The sequence below is a fragment of the Mustela putorius genome, unplaced genomic scaffold (genome assembly GCF_011764305.1).
Source record: "Mustela putorius furo isolate JIRA1106 unplaced genomic scaffold, ASM1176430v1.1 tig00003988_pilon_pilon_pilon, whole genome shotgun sequence".
Lineage (NCBI taxonomy): Eukaryota > Metazoa > Chordata > Mammalia > Carnivora > Mustelidae > Mustela > Mustela putorius.
The window spans coordinates 4,722,356-4,744,530 of NW_025422127.1; the positions used below are offsets into that span (position 1 = coordinate 4,722,356).

Below are 22,175 nucleotides of genomic sequence, written 5' to 3' on the forward strand. Positions count from 1 at the left end.
AGGCTGGATATGTGGAGAGGTATGGGAGGCAAGCATGGGATACTGAAGATGAGACAGTTCCTTAGGGGACAGTGTGAGATGAATGGGGTGTGAGCCGTGGTGAGCAAAAGAGAAATGGAAAGAAAGATGCATTCAAGAAAATTATTAAAGAAAATTATGCATGCAGAAGAAAGGATTTAGGGTTTTTCAGCCTAGGAACTGTTAATACAGTTAACAGACACGGGAATTTAACATTTCAGTGGGGTATCCTTTTGAAATGTGTAGGAAATAGTAAGAAATAAAGAATTACAACTTAGGAAAAACATTGCTACAAAAGATAGAGAATTGGAACACACCACGTATAAAAGCAGTAAGTGAATTTACAGAGGCAGACAGTATTATGGAGAGTAGGTAAAGGGAAGAGAGAATCAACAATATAGACTTTATGAAAATCCACATACATTGGACATAAAGAGAAAAACTAGGCATAGAAAGAGGTATAGTGAGATAGTGAGATAGAAGCCAAAGTCAAGTACAGAATACAATTAAGTATTGTTAAATACCATAGAAAATTCTAATGAGGTGAGCCACAATGGTTTTGGAGATTAGGAAGTCATAGCTCATTTTCAAGAAAAAATTTATTCAGTGGAGCTTGCAAGTGAAAATTTCCAAGCAAAGAATTATGAGTAGGTGGTGAGAAAGTAGATGTTATAAGGAAAGATGGTCCTTGAATGAAGTTTTGAAGTGAAGATGAGAAAAATATAATGATGGCACAGGAAAAAAAAAACAAAAACAAACAGTAACTAGAGAAGGTCATGCTTTCCTTTTTTTTTTTTTTTTTTAAGATTTTATTTATTTACTTGAAAGAGAGAATGAGAGCAAGAGAGCAAGCCCAAGCAGGCAGATTGGGGGTGTGGGACGACCAAGGGAGGGACAGAGGAAGACTCCCCGCTGAGCAGGGAGCCCAGTGCTGGCTCATTCCAGGACCCTGGAATCATAACCTGAACCTAAGGCAAACGCTTAACAGACTGAGCCACCCAGGTGCCCCTCTTTTCCGTTCATTTTAGGCTTGAGGAGATAAACACATTTTGTATGCCAAAGGAAAGACCAGGAAACACCAAAACATTAAAAATTTAAAACAAAGTGTGGAAATTATTGGGGCCAAATCCCTTAGAAAGGCAAGAGAGACTTCATTAACAATGATATGTAAGTGAATTAGCACAAGAGAAAAGGATATCTTTTTGTCTAGAACAGAACAGGAAGGAAGATTTGTTTGCAGTGGGGGAAAAGCTAGGAATCCCCTTCCTGCTGTTCCCAGGTTTGCGAAGTTCTAGTGAGAAAGGGTTGCAGTTCCAAGTTCCTACCCCAGCTGCTTGTCTTGCTGTCAGTCAGACTGGCATGTGTGGGACTGGCAAACAAAAAGTCAGAGGAAGCTTAGCATTCGATGGGAAAGCAGAAGAAATGTAAAGGAATCCTCACGGCAAGGAAGTGAGAGCTTTTCCCTGGCCTGGGCAAAGTCAGAACAAATAGAGTGAATTACCTGGACTAGAATGGGACCCAGTGAGGCAGAAGATTCTATGCTCTGAGAGGATGGGTAGATGCCAGGATCTGTGAGAGAAGGACAAGATGGAAATAAAATTAAACCCATAAAATGATTAAAAGGTAGAGAAAGTAAATTAGGACTACATTGTTTGGAATTATCAGTATCTTCCCTGGTCAAGTGGCAGCCAAACCTGAGAGAGGGAAGCCTCCTGGCCTATAGAAGAAAGGTAAGGGGGGAAAAATGGATACAATGTGCAAAGATGAAAAGGTTCTAATAATTTTGTTACTTCTAACATGGTGTGGTGCAAGTATGTCATCTGTTCTCAGAGGACTGCATTTGCTTGTTTCTGTATTTTTGTGGGATTCAGTCTTGACTAGTACCGAAAGGAAAGGAGAAAGGGAATGAGCTGATTTTCTTTTCTCTGCATTTGGGACAATGTCTCTTTCTGTGACCTTCTAGAAGTGACAAGCAGGATTGAACCAATTGATTTATTTTCAGTGGTTCCTGTAGCTCTCATCTAGGTTATATTTAACTTTGGGTTCATTTTTGTTCCAGTCAGCGCCAACTTCATTATCAGTGTTCAGCGCATATCACATAACAATAACATCGGGTTCTAACTAGGAGGGCTTGAAATTGTAAATTCTGGGGAGCTTCACAGTGAGGCTTCCTTAGAGAAGATCTTCATAGTGAATCTTGAGAATGTCATAAAACGGGATGAAAGTAATCACTTTCAGTTCTGCCTCCTATTTCAGCTAGGTTTTATTGATCTTTTGTAAGAAATGACTGCAGTTAGACACCAGTCTAAACACAGCCGGAAATGGCGGGAGGGCAGAAACCCTAGGCAAGTGACTATAAGCAAAGCAAGGATTGGAACACATCATATCTAGTAGGATAGAGAAAGGGCAGCAGTATGAACACTGCCAGCAGTCTGTGATTGCAGAGTAACATGAAGATGGAGGGAAGTGTACGGTTCTTAACTCCATGAGAGCCTTGTCCTAGAGTGAAATCACTGCTGCAATAGTCTCAAAAATAGATGCTCGACATCATTGAATTTCAGTTTTATTGTCTGCAAAATGGAGACAATAGCTACTAAATATGATAGAAAAAATACAGGTCAGAATGTCAGGTGTCTTAATCAGTGATGTTTACTTTAAAGAGGCAACAAGAAATGTTATTTATATGGGTAACTGGTAATCAGCAAATGTAATTTATATCGAAATTGATGCATGGAGACCATCTCTGGGTATTTTCTTTACAACGTAGAGAAAAGTCTCATAATTTCATTTAGGTAAAAACAAAACAATATAAAACAGACAAAAGGAAACAAAAATGGAGGTAAGATCTTTAAAAATATAGCTTCAACTTCACTGTATTATTTACAATGATCATATTTGAATTGGTTGTAGATGAATTAACCTATTTTTCAAAGCAGACATAAATCCCCAAATTAGGGCAAATTATTAAATATATAAAATTAAGTTATTTTATATATTAACATATTATAATAAGTGTTATTCCAAATTAGTATAATTTAAAAAATACATATTTTTCCCCTACCAACCTCATGCTAAGACTATGGCGCATATATATATATATTTTTTTTTTAAGATTTTTTTTTTTTTGACGAGGGGAGGAAAAAGAATTTATTTTACATAACTGAATGAAAAATAATTCAAGAAATAGTAAATAAAATTTAATATGGTCTCATGCGCCCCGAAGGTGGTGGTGCCCGATTTGGAGGTGTGATTGCTATGTCCAGATAGTCTCCTATTTGGAACTTCTGCGACTGCAGGGTCATCGAGTCATCAGTCCCCTTCCTCCCAGACATGGTGCTGCCAATCTCCTTTACTCGATAGCCAGGCCTTTTGGGATCTGTAAAAACAATTGCAAAATTGAAGTGTGTGCCCTTCTTTCTAGCTTCTGGGTAGACTTCTTTTACTAAACTAGTCAGTTCTTTCAAAGTTGCATCCATCCAGGTGTAGATCTGCAGCTCGCTGTACGGTACATTTCCGCGGGAAAACTCGTCCATTCGGTGGTGGCGGCCGTTATTGGTGGTGAAAACACGCAGCAGCAGCGGGCACGTTTTCTCCCGATCGATCGGTTTCTCCGGCTCCTTCTTAATTTCCTCCTGGGTAACGCGCGACTCCACCGCCATCTTCCTCCTACGGCCCGCGAGACCTTTTTTTAAGATTTTATTTATATATTTGACAGAGAGAGAGAGAGAGATCACAAGTAGGCAGAGAGGCGGCAGAGAGAGGGAAGCAGGCTCCCCACTGAGTAGAGAGCCCGATGCAGGGCTTGATCCCAGGACCTGAGACCATGACCTGAGCCGAAGGCAGAGGCTTTAACTCACTGAGCCACCCAGGTGCCCCTATTTATTTGTTTTTTAAAATAGGCTCCATGCTCAATGCAGGGCTTGGACTCATGACCTTAAGATCAAAACCTGAGCTGAGATCAAGAGTCGGATGCTTAACTGACTGAGCCACTCAGGCATCCTATATGTATTTTTTCTTAATGCATCTCTTTTGTCACATGTTTTGAATTTTGCTATCATATTAGTTTATATCATTCTTTTTTCACTGACTATTATATAATAAATATTTCCAATGTTACTACATAATTTTCATAATTATCATTTAATAAATGTATAACAGTCTATCAAGTGAATAACAGAAATATAGTCAACCACTTCCCACTTCCCAAGTTTGTGCATTAGGTTGTCTTTAGTTTCCCCATACTATAAACATGATTACTCAAGGAAGAGAGGAGGCAGGACTTTTAGAATCGTGAAACTATGCTGACAAGGCATCAGGTGACAAAGAGATATGTTATAAATGGAAATAAATATATTCAGGATTCAAAAAAGAGCAGTGCTTCATAGGAAGCTTCAGCCACCTAGTGGGCAGGGGACTCAGTAGACCAGGAGAGTTTATCTTGGTGAAATGAAAGACCATATTACTTCATGCCTCTGGCCAGGTTGACTCACCTTGCTATGGCACTATTTCTTAATCCTGCCCCCAATGGTATTGTATTTTAAAGAAACCTCTAGAAGATTCTAGCATATTTCTGAATCTCTTAATTGGTAGCATGAGATCTTATGGACTTTTTCTTGATTTTTGAAACGGCCTTTTTAATAGAAAAGTGAGAAAGGGGTATTCTCTGGCCCTGTAATCTTCCTAGAAAAATCCAGGAATTTTTTTTTTTTTTTTTTTTAACACCGCTTCCCCAGTGCCAGTTTATTACCTTCTTTTCAAATCAAGGAAAGAAACAAACACCAGAAAATCTTTGAATGAAAAATGGAAGACCCAAAATCTGTTAGAGATAATTCTGCTTTTTTCCAGGTTGAACCAGAGAATGTCACTGAATATGAAAGGTGAGAAAGATAATCTGAATGGCTTTCCAGCTATGTTCCAACTGTGCTCCAATTCTAAACATTTTAAGAGAAACTTTAGGGACCATTTCAGGGAAGGAGTCAGGAAATGATAATAGATAGAGGTCTAGGATCTTTATGACTCCCCCACCCAGGCCATCCCTCATTACCCAGAGTAACAGGTTTGGGTACTAGGAGTCTGAGTAAGACTTTGTTCCTAGAAAAGATTCTGTGGCTTTGAAAACTGTAGATGGAAAGAAGAGACACACAAATCAATTGCCATCCTCCCTAAGGATGGAGCCGTACACATTTTATGGCTCTGGGAGAGAAGAGAAGACTATAAACATGCTAATAGGTAAAATACTCAAGTAAGCTGTTCTCTAGACATGAAAACATATTTAAAAGTTTGGGGCAACTCCTCTTATCCAAACAAACTAGGTTGTATACTTTTAAGGCTATTAGATAATAATTCTAATAATTACTAGGGCTTTATTGAATGCTTAATTGATCACTAAGTTTGTGTGATAATCACTGTTAAAATTCTCATTTTACAGTAGTGAAAACTAAGATTAAATGTCACATCTCAAATATGGTGGGATAGAGGTTAGAATTCAGGGAGTTTTGACACAAGGGTGTGTATGTCCCCCACCCACCCCCGTACTGCAGGGCTGTATGCTAATTCTGAAGTGGTAACAATTCTTATTTCCAAGATACTCATTTCTCTTTCACTTTCGTTCCTTTGAAGATGTTTATCGAACACCTCCCAGGTTCTGATAATAGAGTTAAATAAGATCAATTCTGTCCTCTAGAATAGGGGAGAGTGCCAAGGAGGTGTGATATATATATATATATATAATGTGATATATGTGTTATGGTAAACGTATGCACAGGGAGTTAGGATTGGGGTTACAGCCAGATTTCACTGGTAAGGGAGCTGAGGTATCTCGGTATCTTAAATTATAGAGAGGAGTGAGCCAGAAGGAGAAAGATAGTGGTGAAGAACACTTCCAGGGGAAGAAATAGCAGGCGTGATACGCAGTGGTGAAGCATCATGATGGCTCAAGAGCTACAGATAGTTTACTACAACCATTACAGCCAGTTCTTGTGGGTGTGTTAGAGAAAGAGCCTAACCAGCAATTTTCAAATACTGCAGCGCATCAGAATCACCTGGGGGATTTGCTGAATGGAGTTTGCTGAGGCTCACTTGAAGGGTTTTCCTCCAGCAGATCTGAGTTGGTAACCTAGAATTTAGGTGTCTACCAAGTTACTGTGTAATGCTTATGCTCCTCAGCTAGGACCACACCGTGAAAACTACTACGTAAGGTCTAGAAACAGGGGCTGATTTCTTTTTACTGTAGTGTGATTAAAATTTAGCTAACAGGAAAAAAAGCATTTGGGAAAAAAAAAGATGTGAAAATTCTATATGTAATATGAATAGCCAAACTAATACATAGGGGAATATATATTTGCATTCTGAAGTTTTGAGTTGGGCATTTGTCTAAAGATTAATAGAAAACTAAGATATACTTATTATTGAACATTTAGACATTTCAAAAACACATGAATTACATGCCATCTCTTTCCAAAGGCACCAGCTGTTAATAGCTTTTCACATGTACGTAGAAGACTGGTTTGTGGGTGTGTGGCTTCATGCTCTGCCTCAGTTTCATATCAGTGCCTCCTCTCTGTGTCTTCTCTTCTGTGTGTCTGTCTTTAAACCCCCTCTGCCTCTCCCTTATAAATATACCTGTGATTGCCTTTCAGGACCACCTGGATAGTTTAGGATCCGCTCCTCTTTCAAGATCTTTAACTCAGCCACCTCTTTTGCCATGAGCCTTGGTCTGTTGGGGCTGCTATAACAAAATACCATAGGCAGAGTGGCTTTCTGGAGGCTGGGAGGTCCAAGGTGAAGGTGGCAGCAAGTTCTGTGTCTGGTGGGAACCAGCATCCTGGTTCATGGATGGTTGTCTTCTTGTGCCCTCACATGGCAGAAGGGATGAGGGAAATTTCATGGGCCTCTTTTGTAAGAACATTGATCTCACTCTTGAGGGCTCCCCTCATGACCTACTTACTTCTCACAGGCCCCACCTCCAAATATCATGTTGGGGATTAGGTTAGATGAATTTTAGGAGGATACAGCATCAACTCAGAAGTCTAAGGCCCAAAGTCTCATCTAAATCTCAAAATGAGATATGGTTGTGACTCAGGGTATGATTCATCCCAAGGCAAATTCTTCTCTAGCTATGAACCTGTGAAATCTTCCAAAATGTATCAGTGAGACAGGCGTGGGATAGATATTCCCATTCCAAAAAGGAAGAATAGGAAAGAAGGAAGGGGTTCCAAGTAAGTCTAATACCCAATATTAAATCTTCAGAGCAAAGAACATTAAATTTTAAAGATCAAGAATAATCTTAGGGCGCCTGGGTGGCTCAGTGGGTTAAAGCCTCTGCCTTTGGCTCAGGTCATGATCTCAGGGTCCTGGGATCAAGCCCTGCGTCGGGCTCTCTGCTCTGTGGAGAGCCTGCTTCCTCCTCTCTCTGCCTGCCTCCCTGCCTGCTTGTGATCTCTCTCTCTCTGTGTCAAATAAACAATAAAAAAAAGAAAAAATCTAAAAAAAAAAAAAAAGAAGAATCTTCTCTCATTGGATGCTCTGCCTTTCTGGCCCCACTGGGCTATGGTCTCATATTCGCAGCTCTCACAGTTAGCGAGAATACTCTCAGGATTCTTGGGACAGCCCTTTCCCCAGGGTAGAAGATGAACACAGTTCAGCCAAGTTCTTAGCCCCTTTAGGGAGCTAGGGACTGCCTTTCTCTCACTGTCCAATAATACATGCCTGGTTTCCGTCAGATCTCAGCCGAGTGGCCTTTACCCTCCATATTTCTATAAACATGCTATTCAGGATTAACTTTGGTATTCTTGAAGAAGACTCAGGCTTTTTTAAGTCTCCTCTTAATTGGCTGCCACCAGAATCAACCTTAATAATCCTTTTATAATAATGCCTTTTTCTCACATGCATCTCAAACCTGGTCCAGCTTCTTCTACCCACTACCCAATTCCAAAGCCACTGTCACATTTTTAGGTGTTTGTTATGACAACATCCCCTTCCAACTACCAATTTTTATCTTAGTCTGTTAGGGCTGCTGAAACATATACCACAGACTTGGTGGCTTATAAATAACAGAAATTTATTTCTCAGAGTTCTGGAGGCTAAGTCTAAGATCAGAGTGCCAGCGGACTCAGTGTTTGGCAGGGGCCCTTTCCTAGTTCATAGCCAGCCTCGCCTCGCCTCCCCCCTCCTCTCCTCGCCTCCTCTTCTTTCTTTTTCTTTCTTTTTTTTTTTTTTAATTTTTTATTTTTTATAAACATATATTTTTATCCCCAGGGGTACAGGTCTGTGAATCACCAGGTTTACACACTTCACAGCACTCACCAAAGCACATACCCTCCCCAATGTCCATAATCCCACCGCCTTCTCCCAAACCCCCTCCCCCCAGCAACCCTCAGTTTATTTTGTGGGATTAAGAGTCACTTATGGTTTGTCTCCCTCCCAATCCCATCTTCTTTCATTTATTCTTCTCCTACCCACTTAAGCCCCCATGTTGCATCACCACTTCCTCATATCAGGGAGATCATATGATAGTTGTCTTTCTCTGCTTGACTTATTTCGCTAAGCATGATACGCTCTAGTTCCATCCATGTTGTCGCAAATGGCAAGATTTCATTTCTTTTGATGGCTGCATAGTATTCCATTGTGTATATATACCACATCTTCTTGATCCATTCATCTGTTTATGGACATCTAGATTCTTTCCATAGTTTGGCTATTGTGGACATTGCTGCTATAAACATTCGGGTGCACATGCCCCTTTGGATCACTACGTTTGTATCTTTAGGGTAAATACCCAGTAATGCAATTGCTGGGTCATAGGGCAGTTCTATTTTCAACATTTTGAGGAACCTCCATGCTGTTTTCCAGAGTGGCTGCACCAGCTTGCATTCCCACCAACAGTGTAGGAGGGTTCCCCTTTCTCTGCATCCTCTCCAGCATCTGTCATTTCCTGACTTGTTGATTTTAGCCATTCTGACTGGTGTGAGGTGATATCTCATTGTGGTTTTGATTTGTATTTCCCTGATGCTGAGTGATATGGAGCATTTTTTCATGTGTCTGTTGGCCATCTGGATGTCTTCTTTGCAGAAATGTCTGTTCATGTGCTCTGCCCATTTCTTGATTGGATTATTTGTTCTTTGGGTGTTGAGTTTGCTAAGTTCTTTATAGATTCTGGATACTAGTCCTTTATCTGATATGTCGTTTGCAAATATCTTCTCCCATTCTGTCAGTTGTCTTTTGATTTTGTTAACTGTTTCCTTTGCTGTGCAAAAGCTTTTGATCTTGATGAAATCCCAATAGTTCATTTTTGCCCTTGCTTCCCTTGCCTTTGGCGTTGTTCCTAGGAAGATGTTGCTGCGGCTGAGTTCGAAGAGGTTGCTGCCTGTGTTCTCCTCAAGGATTTTGATGGATTCCTTTCGCACATTGAGGTCCTTCATCCATTTTGAGTCTATTTTTGTGTGTGGTGTAAGGAAATGGTCCAATTTCATTTTTCTGCATGTGGCTGTCCAATTTTCCCAGCACCATTTATTGAAGAGGCTGTCTTTTTCCATTGGACATTCTTTCCTGCTTTGTTGAAGATTAGTTGACCATAGAGTTGAGGGTCTATTTCTGGGCTTTCTATTCTGTTCCATTGATCTATGTGTCTGTTTTTGTGCCAGTACCATGCTGTCTTGATGATGACAGCTTTGTAATAGAGCTTGAAGACTGGAATTGTGATGCCACCAACTTTGGCTTTCTTTTTCAATATCCCTTTGGCTATTCGAGGTCTCTTCTTTCCTTTTCTTCTCTTCTCTTCTTTTCTTTTTTTAATGTGGGTTTGTAGTTTTTTTCTTTAATTCTTAAAAAAGATTTTGTTTATTATTTGTCAGAGAGAAAGAGACCACAAGCTGGCAGAGTGGCAGGTAGAAGGAGGAGCAGGCTCCCCGCTGAGCAGGAACCCTAATGCAGGGCTTATCCCAGGACTCTGGGATCATGATCTGAGTTGAAGGCAGAGGCTTAACTGACTCAGCCCCCCAGGCGTCCCCACAGACGGCCATTTTTCACTGTGTCTTCACTGGCAGAGGGAGTAAGGGACTCCCTGGGGCCTCGTTATAACGGCACTAATTCCATTCATGAGGGCTTCACCCTGCTGACTTAAATGCCTCCTAAAGGCCCTCCCTTCAAATACCTCGCAACTGGGGATTAGTTATCAAGGTACGAATTTTGAGGGAGCACTCAGTTTCTGGGACCATGTAAGATATATTGCAGTTCTAGGGATTAGGACATGGACATATCATTTCCAGGGCCCCTATTCAGCCCACAACAACTGCTTTTACACACTTCTTTAAAATATAGTACTAGAAATCAGGAATTGTTTGGTGTGAGATGTCCATTTCCTATTCCTTATAAATATGTGCTGACTTACATTACTTTTTTAATTTGCCCATTATAAAAACATCTTTAGTTAGTTTGACCTTTATTATCAATTAGCATTCTCAGAGTCCTTTTAACTACAGCAGTAGTTCACATCTAAAAATAGGTTTCGTGTTACTGACATTTTGTGGGCTATGCACTATTGATATGTCTCTTGTCTAGTTGTCAAAGTAAATCAGTCTATAGGATTTAAAACATGGTCCATCAGGAAGAATAAAATAACCTCTCAGGATTAGATTCCAATTTTAATTCAATTACCTGTTGGAAAAGAGATTTGGTTCAGTTTAATTCCTGTTAAAAAATTTGGTGGGTTGTCATCTAAACTGGAACATTGTATATTAATTTGACATGACTTTATCCTTTTGTATAAGAAAAAGGAAACAAAAAGCATAAAGACTAGTTCATTATTCTTCAAGGAACATAGTAATTCCTTTAGGCGAACACCCAGCCACTTTATAGGTAGGATGTGAAGAACAAGTCATGCTTTATCTCTAGGCTACCTAGATTCATTTACAACGAAGTCAATAGTTTCCTAACATTCATTGATTTAATTTGGGACTTAGTTTGCTGAGTGCACTATTTTTGGACTATATTTTGAAATATAAACTTCTGGATAGTTTTGACTATTGATAAGGGTTCATAAAATTGATTCATCCTGATTTAGATTTGGGTAGTTGAAGAAATAATTATTCACAAAGTCTATAAAGGAAATCTGATATTCTGTACAACTAAATGAGAAAAGACCTTAAATATAGCACTAGAGTCTAACCATTGATCATCACTAATAGTTTTATTATTTCTTTCTGCTACATCTTCCTCTCCTTAGTTTAATCAACCCATATTGATTTCTAGAAGACAAGGCAAGGTTTGGGGCTTTACCACATCCCACCATGTAAGTTTTTCTTAAAAACACTTGAAATAGACAAATGTTTTCAGAAGTCATTAAGTCACCCTTTTGTCAATGACAGTGATATATTGTAGTCCATATACTCAAAAAAATTATAGACAGCGTAGATGTAAATAAGCTGAAATAATTATGAATTTATAAAGACTTTGAGGGATAGTTGAGGTTCAGAATTTCAGACGACGAATATTTGAATTACCGTGGACAAGTATATGAAATTGGGAAATTCACCGTTGGAAATAAAACTGAAGGAGTATATTTGTAAGCAGAAAGAGCAGCCTCTAAGGTGCTGGGTTAAAGTGGAGTCAGTAACAATGGGCCTAACAAAAATACTGTCACAGTACCAATTTAATCACTTACTGGACATTACACTTTGGAAAAATCACTTTGCACCTCTGATTCTTTATGCCCTCTTCTCTAAATATGATTAAAAACATCACTTCATCTTCATTCATGGGATTATTATAATTAATTGAATCTTTGGAAAAACAGTTAAGCATTGTTTTTTTGTGTGTGTGCATCCTGTTATAAGTAAAAGTTACCATGAAACAAGTTGCATATATGCAAACTGTCAAGAAACCAAATTAGCTGAGAGCATAGTCCAGCTTCTAGCTGTAGTAATTAACACAGCTTTTGTAGGGGCCAATAAACTTTATGCCTCCTTGGACTTTAGGAAGCAATCTCCAAAACAGTTGCTTTCCCAAATTAAAGGAGAACTTTCCCATATTCTTAAGGACTGTTGATCTTCTACTGTTTTTTCAGTAGGACACACAATTCCAAAACACAGCTTTTCATTTTTAAAACTGAAGACCAATATATGGGCCATATGAGTATATTTGCATAAACATGTATTAAAATACGATAGCTTAATAGATGTAGAGAAAGGGATGTAAAATAGATTAATGTAACTACCACGCAGGAAGTTATAACTTCTAGGATTTGGGGCCATTTTTTGGAAAAAAGCCATGGATATGGGTTGGTCTTTCTGTAAGTAAATAGTCAGGTTAAAGCACTATGAAAGGTTTGTAGAAATGTTGGAGGGCATTTAGAATGTGGACTTGTCAGGATCTCTTATCATGGCCTCTATGCTGACCTCTATAAAGCATGATGATAATTAAGTATAGACTGGAAGGTCAGAGCCCAATTTTCAGAAATGCCTCAGGCTTTCCTCTGAGGCTTTGCCCTGAACTCAGGGCAGCTCTCTCTGCCAGCGGAAACTGACAGGAAATTTATTTCCTCAAAACATAAAAAGGTTTTCTGCATTTGGATGAGCTGGTTATAAGTAGTAGGATCGGGCTGCCATCCCTGAATTACCTGGCTTAAGAAGGCTACCAGGGCTCCTGGTAAGACCACAACAGATGTTTCTCCTCACCGCTATAACCCCAGACCTAGGAGACCCATTTAGCATAAACTCTTTAATTTGAGCATTAGTTAAAATTTTAATTTCAGGAATGCCTGTGGTGGCTCAGTTGGTTAAGTGTATGAATATTGGTTTCAGCTGAGGTCATGGCCGCAGGGTCCTGGGATGGAAACTTGGGTGGGGTTCCACACTCAGCAGGGAGTCTGCTTGAGATCCTTTCTCCCTGGGCCCCTCTCCCCACTCATGTTTCTCTCTTTCTCTCTCTCTCTTTCTAAAATAAATAAATCTTTTAAAAAACCTTTAATTTCAGTCTTACCCATTTCTCAGATTTTATTCATGACTTTATAATTCCCTATCATTCTAGTCCCGACTCTCAGTTTCTCACTGACTTGGCAAATAGATCACAGCCTCTCCTCATCCTTTCGTTTGAATCTCAGTTAGCCTAGTGACTGCATTGCTTTTTTCAACACTTTAGGATACATGGCCCTACATGCAAAGCAGGGAACTGGTTATTTAGTTCAGAGTTGACTTTTTTCCAGCTTTAATCTGGGCAAAGGAATGTCCACCCTAAACAAACACTAAGTACTAGCTTCTATGTATTCAGCACAAGATTTAAGTTGAAATGAATGTATTTGATATATCTGGGAATTTGAATATATCTATCACCCAGATCTGATTAGGAAGTTTTAATTCTAAATCAGAAGATCCCTAAAATGCTTTTAGTCCTTTTCATAACCAGTCTGTCTCATTGTGAGACATATTATTGACAATATTTCTTTTAAAATTATTATTAAGTTAGCCACCATACAGTATATCACTAATTTTTGATGTATGTTCAGTGATTCATTATTTTCATGTAACATCCAGTTCTCATGACAAACCATGCCCTCCTTAATACCCATCACCTGGCTACCCCGCTCCCCCAACACAGCCCCCAAACCCTCAGTTTGTTTGATAATAGTTCTAATAATTCTCTTTTGAACTTTCTGTTTCCATTGTCAATGGATAGTTTCTTTAACTGAATTGTAAATTATTTAAATGAGTGTAGGAAATTATTTGAGGGACAGCTAATGAATGCCAATAAATAAATAAATTTCCTTCTCATAATAATAGATGTGCAATCTAATGTTATTTACTTTTTTTTTAAAAGATTTTATTTATTTATTTGACAGACAGATATCACAAGCAGGCAGAGAGGCAGACAGAGAGAGAGAGGAGGAAGAAGGCTCCCTTTTGAGCAGAGAGCCCGATGTGGGGCTTGATCCCAGGACCCTGGGATCGCGACCTGAGCCGAAGGCAGGGGCTTTAACCTACTGAGCCACCCAGGCCCCCTGTTATTTACTTTTTAAAAACCTATTTCTTCATTTTGTGCATACAGTTCTTTTCTCATGCATATATTTGATCATTTTGATCATACATTACAGTTCTATCAGTGGATTGACAAAGAAATTTTGCTAATTATTAAAACATGGTCACAATATCCTGGGATAAATTAAAGCTAGTGGCTCTAATGGGGCTTATGGAACTCAATTATACATGTAACCTTTGTTTTTTTTGTTTTTTCCTTTAGATAATCCAGAGTCTGCTCTACCTCTCTCCCTTTACATTGCCTTCACATATCACTTCAAGGAACAGTGACTGGACTTAAAATTCCACAGATAATCCAAAAATATCTGTTCAAGTTGGCATCTATCAACAGGTAAAATTACACTTTTAATTCCTGCTTTTCTTGATTATTTCCACAAATAAAAAGAAAGAGACACCACAGGTATTAGTTGTGGAAAATATTACAGAGTAGTGCACAGGAGAATAACATCACACCAGTGAATGTGTATGAATTGGATCTTGACTACTGATCAAACCAAGAGTTGTTTAATAATGAACAGGTGGTAATCTTGGAAGTGAAATTTTTTAAGGGTTAATTGGTTAGACTCCACTCTATAATTATTTTAGCTAGGAGATCATAAGATATCAATTTATATGGAAAAAACTAAATAGCTAGGAGATAGGGAAGTGAAAAGGCATGAATAATGACTCTCAACCTGGACTATGCAGTTATACTTAAGGTCAATATGCTGGAAACAGATGCAAAATACCACATATAGAAATAAACTGGTGAAAAAACCATATAAAAAAAGAGGAGGATTAAGGCGAAAAAAAAAAGCTCAATCACATAATATTTTTTAAGACCCTCCGGTTTTGAACTATGAACACAAATGCCTGTCCACACAATAGAAATCCCAACATCAACCTATCTCATTAGTAAATTTCAGTGTTCATATTCATAACAAGATTTGAATATTAGTACCTTTCAATCTTCATATTGATATGATATTTAAATAATGTATTTAAGATTATTTAGAAAAATTTTGGTTGAAGTGACTGAGAAGCAAATCATCCAGTTGTATTTCTAAGTGTTTACAATAGCAGATGTGATAAAAGCTATGGTAGTTTAAAGTCATGAATTGATAATGAAAGAGATGTTCTTTTATGGAAACAGGAAAATTGCAGAGAACTTCTCTACTTATTTTAAATTTCATTTTTATCATTTTTCCCCTATGAATTTCTGAAAGCCAAGTCCTTAATTATGGACTGTTGTCCTATAACTATGGACAAATTAGAAAAGTTTAATGTAGAGAATATTTTCATTCAAAATCTAAAAAGTGCATATAGAAGGTCACTGAAAATATCCTTGATATAATCTGACAGTAAACAAAAATTAAACCTGTCTCTGTTTTCATAGATATATGTTTAGTTTTTTGGTGTGTTTTCTGAAAACATGTGGCAAAATTAGATTTTATTAACTTACTTCCAGCATTATTTTACCAATAGAAAAAATTTTTTTTTCAGTTGAAACATATTCACAAGTAAAATGAGAGTAGTAGGAAGAAGATACTGAAAAATGCTGGCAGTTACAGCTAAAAGCTAAGCAAACAGCATTACTGCACAAAGAAACATTGATGTTAGGGAACCAAGATGTTTTTAATTTAATTTCAGTTGTGTGAAGCTATATGTGATCCTTGCTTCCTCAGGAGAATGCATGCTCTTATGCCATAAAGCTAGCAGTTGTGTTCTTAGGTATATTCAAAGAGGAAGTCCTTTCTTTTAACAAATGATGACACACCATCTATGTGTTTGGAAGACTCTTATTGCTATGAAAAATGCATAAAATACATCATTCATTAAATAATAAGTAGCACCATTTTGAGAAGTGCAGTAAAATTAATTCATTAAAACCATAAAACTTCTAGTGCTATGGGTCTAGAAAATAGGTCCATGCTGAACTACTTTTAAGTATTCTCAATTATTAAAAGTAGAAAAATTATAAATTATTTCTAATAATCTAATATTTCTAATAACTAAAAAATCTACTATTTAGTTATTTAAAATCTATAAGATTCAATACGTGGTCCTTTTTAACCTTTGTAAAGAAAATCTTAAATATTTTGGATTAAGAAAGTATTCTGTTTTTAAGTGATGACAGCTCCATTTTTATTATGCTTAGAATTTGGATAGAGATAGCTTTTATTTTTGGGTTGGTACTTCAGTACAGATCTGAATTATTTAAGTAATTTTTGAGTAGTTTTTATTTCCATAAACAAATTAAATGCTATCAGTTTTTAGCCTATAACAAAATTACATACCTCATTCCATTTTTTGGTTAATTTTCTGAGTATAAGAGTTAAAAAATATTCATGAGAAATTATATACTTATAACTTTAAAATATTTTGGTGACTATCAAGAGTAATATCTGAAAATGGAAATAAGGTTTAAACTGTTATTTCATCTTTTTTAAATAGGTGACTTGAATCTCGAATAGAGGAGCAGAAATGCCACCACCAGTCGGTCCCCCCCTATACCCACCTCCTGATGGAGGCTGGGGCTGGGTAGTGGTTGGAGCATCTTTTATCTCCATTGGATTTTCATATGCATTCCCCAAAGCTGTCACAGTGTTCTTCAAAGAAATTCAGCAAATATTCAACACTACTTACAGTGAAATAGCCTGGATATCATCCATTATGCTGGCTGTTATGTACGCAGGAGGTAAGGTTTCTGGGAATAAATGGAATTTCAGATTCAGAAAACAATGCTTCAGTGCCACAGTGCTTTACATGTAATGTCTTGGTATATTATAGCCCTGTTTTTGTGTTGTAGTCATTTAAAACCAACCAAAAGTATAATCCCAAATGAATTTTTAATAATTTTATTGATTCTGCATTTTGACTTATTCATTTCATTCTTTAATGTTACTAGAGTATTTATTAAAGAATGAGGATTTATTTGAACAAAGTAATGTTTACTAAATTATGGAATTTCCGAAGGAGGCACCTTTCTATTTAAGAATGGAATAAAGTCTATATGTTTCCTCCCATTGTTACCATTGGTAGAAATGCTTTTTTCCTAATGAGAAAGAAATTCCATTTGCTGACGATCTATAAGCCTGCAGCTGCAGAAATGTAGTGTTATCATGTACATTCTGGTTCTATTCCAGTTTGTGTGATCAAAATAATTCCTTATTTCTGTAGTACTCTTTAAAAATGACATTTTTTAAAAAGATTTACCTACTTTAGGAGAAAGGGAGAGAGAGAATGGAGTGAGAGGTTGAGGGGGATGGAAAAGGCAAATCTCTAACCAACCCCCGACTGATTGCAGACCTAATGTGGGGCTTGATCCCACAACCCTGAGATCTTAACCTGAACTGAAGTCAGGAGTTGGATACTTAACTGCCTCTGCCATCCAGGCAGCTCTAAATATGACATTTTTTTTTAAAATTTTTTGTAAACATATATTTTTATCCCCAGGGGTACAGGTCTGTGAATCACCAGGTTTACACACTTCACAGCACTCACCAAAGCACATACCCTCCCCAATGTCCATAATTCCACCCCCTTCTCCCAAACCCCCTCCCCCCAGCTACCCTCAGTTTGTTTTGTGAGATTAAGAGTCTCCCTCCCAATCCCATCTTGTTTCATTGATTCTTCTCCTACCCACTTAAGCCCCCATGTTGCATCACCACTTCCTCATATCAGGGAGATCATATGATAGTTGTCTTTCTCCGCTTGACTTATTTCGCTAAGCATGTCCATCAACAGATAAATATGACATTTTTAAATGTAAATGGTTGCCTGACAATTATCTTGTTATTTTTCATGTTTAGATGAGGGTAAGATTCATGAGGGAGAACAAATCAAAGAACCTTTTCATTTTTGAATTTTTAAAAAATTGGAGTTATTAGTGCATTATTATATCCTTTATTTTCTTGAAATCAACCTAAACAGCAGACCAGATGGTCTCTGCATTTTTTAAAGTCATTATGTAAAATATTTAGGTTTTAGAGTTTTCATTTTTCGAATGGATATTTGACTTTAAGAGACAGGTATAGACTCAGAATATAAGCATTGGAAGAAATTATACAAATCATCTAGCACAATTTCTTACCTTACAGTTGGGGATAATACGGCTCATAATGATAGGGATATACCAAGAGCAACAATATCCAATATTTATTAGTATTTACTTTCAGCTAAGTCCTCTCTAAATACTTGCTGTGTGTCCGACAATTTAATCCTCTTAACACCATGTATGTATTATTTTCTCTCTATTCTGTAATTGAAGAAATAGAGACATAAAATAGTTTCCCAAGACAAACAGCTCATTAGAGGCAGATAGAAATCAAGACTCAAAATATTGAGTCATGTGCTCTTCTCCCTTTCTCATATCTTCCTCTTTACCTCTAGAAAGTGATAGAGCCAGGCTTCTAGAGACCAAATTCAGGTGCAATCCCCCCCAAGGTCATTTATCAGTGACATAATAATCTACAGTATACTCTCTCTCTCTATGGTGAAAATGTGGTCCTCCAATGATTCTGTGTGTGTGTGTACGTGCATGCATGTTGGGATGTGTTTTTCTACTTTCTGTATGTTGGCAATGTTACATTAATCTAGTATGTCTCCTTTACCCTTTTTAGTTAGGTTAAATGGATGCATTGTTGTTCCACTACTAAAAGGTGTCTTTAAAATGTTGTTTGAGTGTATCAATGAAAAATTCTGCTTCTAAAACACATTCTGAGTATCTCCTTTGGACATTGCTTTAAGGATTCTAACTGTGTTATTTCTGATGATATAGAAACAATAGATACTGTGTAACAGGTTTTGTTCCTTTATGGAAAGGGTTAGGTGTTTATTTAACAATGTTTTACTAGAACAACATACAATTCACCCTGTCCTGAGCTCCAAAATGTGCTAATGTTAAGTTATGTAGTTACCCGCCTTTTAAATACAACTGAAACAGATTCCACTAGTGAATTCATAGAAGTCTACTGAATTTGACCTATGCAGTCATAATTTTATGTTGAATAAGTAGTTGACTAACTCATAAGCAAGAGAAAAATTTGTATAACTTTTTCATTAAGTCAAGTCTTAATTGACCTTATTAATTTAAAGCAAATAACCTCGAAGTCCCAGTACCTCAAAGGAATACAAGTTTACTTATTGCTCAAACAATGTTTCATCTGGTGGCTGTACCATCACATGAGACTTTGTGGTGTTTCCAAAATCTGCTCCTCTTGGCTAGCCAGAAAATGAACACAAATAACATGGAAGATCATGTGGGATATTTTGGGGGCCAGGCCTGGAAAGGGTAAACAACATTTCTGCACATATTTTGCTGGTCAGAATTCTTGTGCTGCTCTACATGAAGATGGGAGCCAGGGTTGCTGGAAAACACAGGATTCCTAGAGGAAGAAATAGAGTAGGATTGCATCCTGTAAGTCTCAGACAGAGCCTGATACCCCAGCTATCAGTCTTCATCCAATGAAAGTAGGATGTATTTATAGACTTGTTAATGTCATATGATAGCATCCACTCCCTGGCTGGATCTATGGAAAGGTTTAGAATGAAGAATGATATAATTTCTTTTCTCAAACCATTAAATCTCAGTATCAAATTATAATGTGTAAATGCCTATAATATGTATTTATTATTAAATCATTTTTCAATTTATTCATGTCCTTATTTCCTATTTTAATATGTATACATGTACATATTATACATCTATGTATAATAATAATATATGTGTATATATTATACATGTATGTATATATATATTATACATATTTTAAAAAACCCCAAAGAAGGGTGCCTGGGTAGCTCAGTTGGTTCAGTGTCTGACTCTTGATTTCAGCTCAGGTACAGTGTCAGGGTCATACGAAGGAGCCTTGCGTTGGGCTCTATGCTTAGCTCAGAGTCTGCTTGTCTCTCTCCCTCTGCTCATTCCCTCTGTTCTCACTCTCTCTCTCTCTTTTCTTGCAAATAAATAAAAAGCACAAAACAGAACTCTTTTGAAGCTCATCAAAAAAATGGTAGTTTGGGGGTGCCTGCATGACTCAGTTTATTAGGCTTGTCTCTGATCTCGGCTCACGGTCGTGAGTTCAAGCTCCGTGTTGGGCTTCATGCTGGGCATGGAACCTACTTAAAAAAAATGTAGTTTGGTTAAATAAGTAGTTATCAATTCAGGAAAGAAATACCTTAAGATGTTTAGGGTCATAGATGAAAAAATCTTTCCAAAGATCAGTAGGAATTTTCTACTTGCTTCAAGAAAACAAATGCTGGACACATGAAGATACTTACATAGTGATTGATGAGGGTGATATCTAGGTGAGATCCACTAAGTCGCTGGAATATTGCTTAGCATCGTTAGTTGTCAGAACTGAGACATTTTCTTTGTTGTCTCTGGCCATGGAGAAGACAGTATTTGCAGAAGATTGCTACACTGTGGTCTTTCCCTAGAAAGTGGAAAAGCAATCCCAGGCCTGAGGCCTGCAGGATAGAAATTTTATTACCTGCCATATCCACTGGTTAATGGAGAACTCATCATACTTTACATGGTTTGTTGCAAATAACATTGGTGTCTTCTCTTGATAATTGGTTTTAATCTTTTAATAAGAAATAGTTGAGCGGCATCTGGGTGGCTCAGTGGGTTAAGCCTCTACCTTCAGCTCAGGTCATGATCTCAGGGTCCTGGGATTGAGCCCCACATCAGGCTCTCTGCTCAGTGAGGAGCTTGCTTCCCCCTCTCTCTCTCTGCCTGCTGCTCTGCCTACTTGTGATCTCTCTCTGTCAAATAAATAAATAAACATCTTAAAAAAAAAAGAAATAGTTGGTACATTGAAAATTGTAATCTCAGTATGAAAATAGTCCCCCTTATGTGGATGTCTATAATTTTTTTCAGAAACAATAACTATTTAGAACAAGGGACGCCTTGTTTTAAGGGTGGCTCAGTTGGTTAAGTGGCTGTTTTTGGCTCAGGTCATGATCCCAGTGTCCTGGGATCGAGTTCCACATCAGGCTCCTAGCTTGGCAGGAAGCCTGCTTCTCCCTCTGCCTTTGCCTGCCACTCTGCCTGTGCTCGCTTTCTCTCTCTCCTTTCTCTGACGAATACATAAATAAAATCTTTAAAAAATTATTAAAAAAAAACTATTTAGAACAAAAAAATCTGATAGTTTCAATTAATCTGAGACACAGATAGTGGTCCTATGACCAAAGTGGTAGTGTTTTTTCAGATATGGTCCCCAGACTTCCTGTTTCTGAATCACGTGTCTCTTGTTAAAAATGCATAGTTGTGGATTTCCTCCCAAACCCCTTTTTAGCAGAATTTCTCTTGGTGGAGTCCTGAAACTTGCATTTCATCAAGCATCCCTGAAAAACACTTCATGTACAACATAAGGATTTGCTGTTGTAGAAGAAGATCAATAATTGATTTAAAAATATTTAAATTACCCTGTAATATTTGAAAGATCTCTATTTATAGACGCCTTTTAGGTTGATGATTATAAAATAAATTCAAAGACCATAAGGTGAAAAGGCATAGAATTTAGTATCATGTTTAATGAGGCTGTCTACCAAGTAACTGAAATATTCTGTTCAACATAATGCTAATTACGTTAGCCTAGAGAACATCTACGATCTGACACACTCATTAGGGCTTAGCACTCAACCTATTAATCACCATGGTGGGGTCACTGGGTAAGATGAAGTGTGTTCTGAGGCCTGGCCTGTGATGTCAGGACTGGAGTTTCTTGTAGTAATTAGTTGGCATCTGAGCCTTGGTAGCAAGATATTACTTTCCCTTCTGATGTCTGAATTAAAAATGAAGCTAATAAAAGGTATGCAGGAAGGATGGAAAAGAATGCAAATTATGTTTATCCCTTACTTCATCCTTAGAATAATGACATTAGATTACAGTAACCCATCTGGTCATCCATATGGTCTCCTGGAGTTCTAGCGAATTTCAGCAAACAGGTCAAACACAGTGGTCACTCCATTAATAAAGCACTAAGTAGAGGTAAAAAACACATTACAAATTAAACTTTACACATTGTTTAGATGGATGTAGATGGATGTAGGGATTTATTTTATAAACAGTGATTATATAGAATTATCTTTTAGTACAGTGTTTATCTTTGTTACTCTATCAAAAGATAATGTGAACCTGCTTAG

At 37.6% G+C, this 22,175-nt stretch overlaps 2 protein-coding genes across 4 annotated transcripts in view; one reads left to right on the forward strand and one right to left on the reverse strand.

Annotated features, from left to right (window-relative positions):
• SLC16A7 (solute carrier family 16 member 7) overlaps nt 1-22,175 on the forward strand; it is a 174,649-nt gene that overhangs the window by 80,181 nt on the left and 72,293 nt on the right. For 2 of the 3 annotated variants that reach the window (XM_004773282.3, XM_004773283.3), the window contains exons 2-3: nt 14,248-14,376; nt 16,479-16,722. In XM_004773282.3, the coding sequence (XP_004773339.1) occupies nt 16,509-16,722 (214 nt within the window). In that variant the 5' untranslated portion in view covers nt 14,248-14,376; nt 16,479-16,508. Of the gene's footprint in view, nt 1-11,256; nt 11,306-14,247; nt 14,377-16,478; nt 16,723-22,175 lie in introns of those variants that run through there. The other variant, XM_045071847.1, reaches the window with a different exon arrangement.
• LOC123389648 (histone deacetylase complex subunit SAP18-like) lies at nt 3,151-3,697 on the reverse strand. The gene has a single exon (XM_045071848.1). The coding sequence runs from the start codon at nt 3,675-3,677 to the stop codon at nt 3,216-3,218; it is 462 nt and encodes a 153-aa protein (XP_044927783.1). The 5' UTR covers nt 3,678-3,697; the 3' UTR covers nt 3,151-3,215.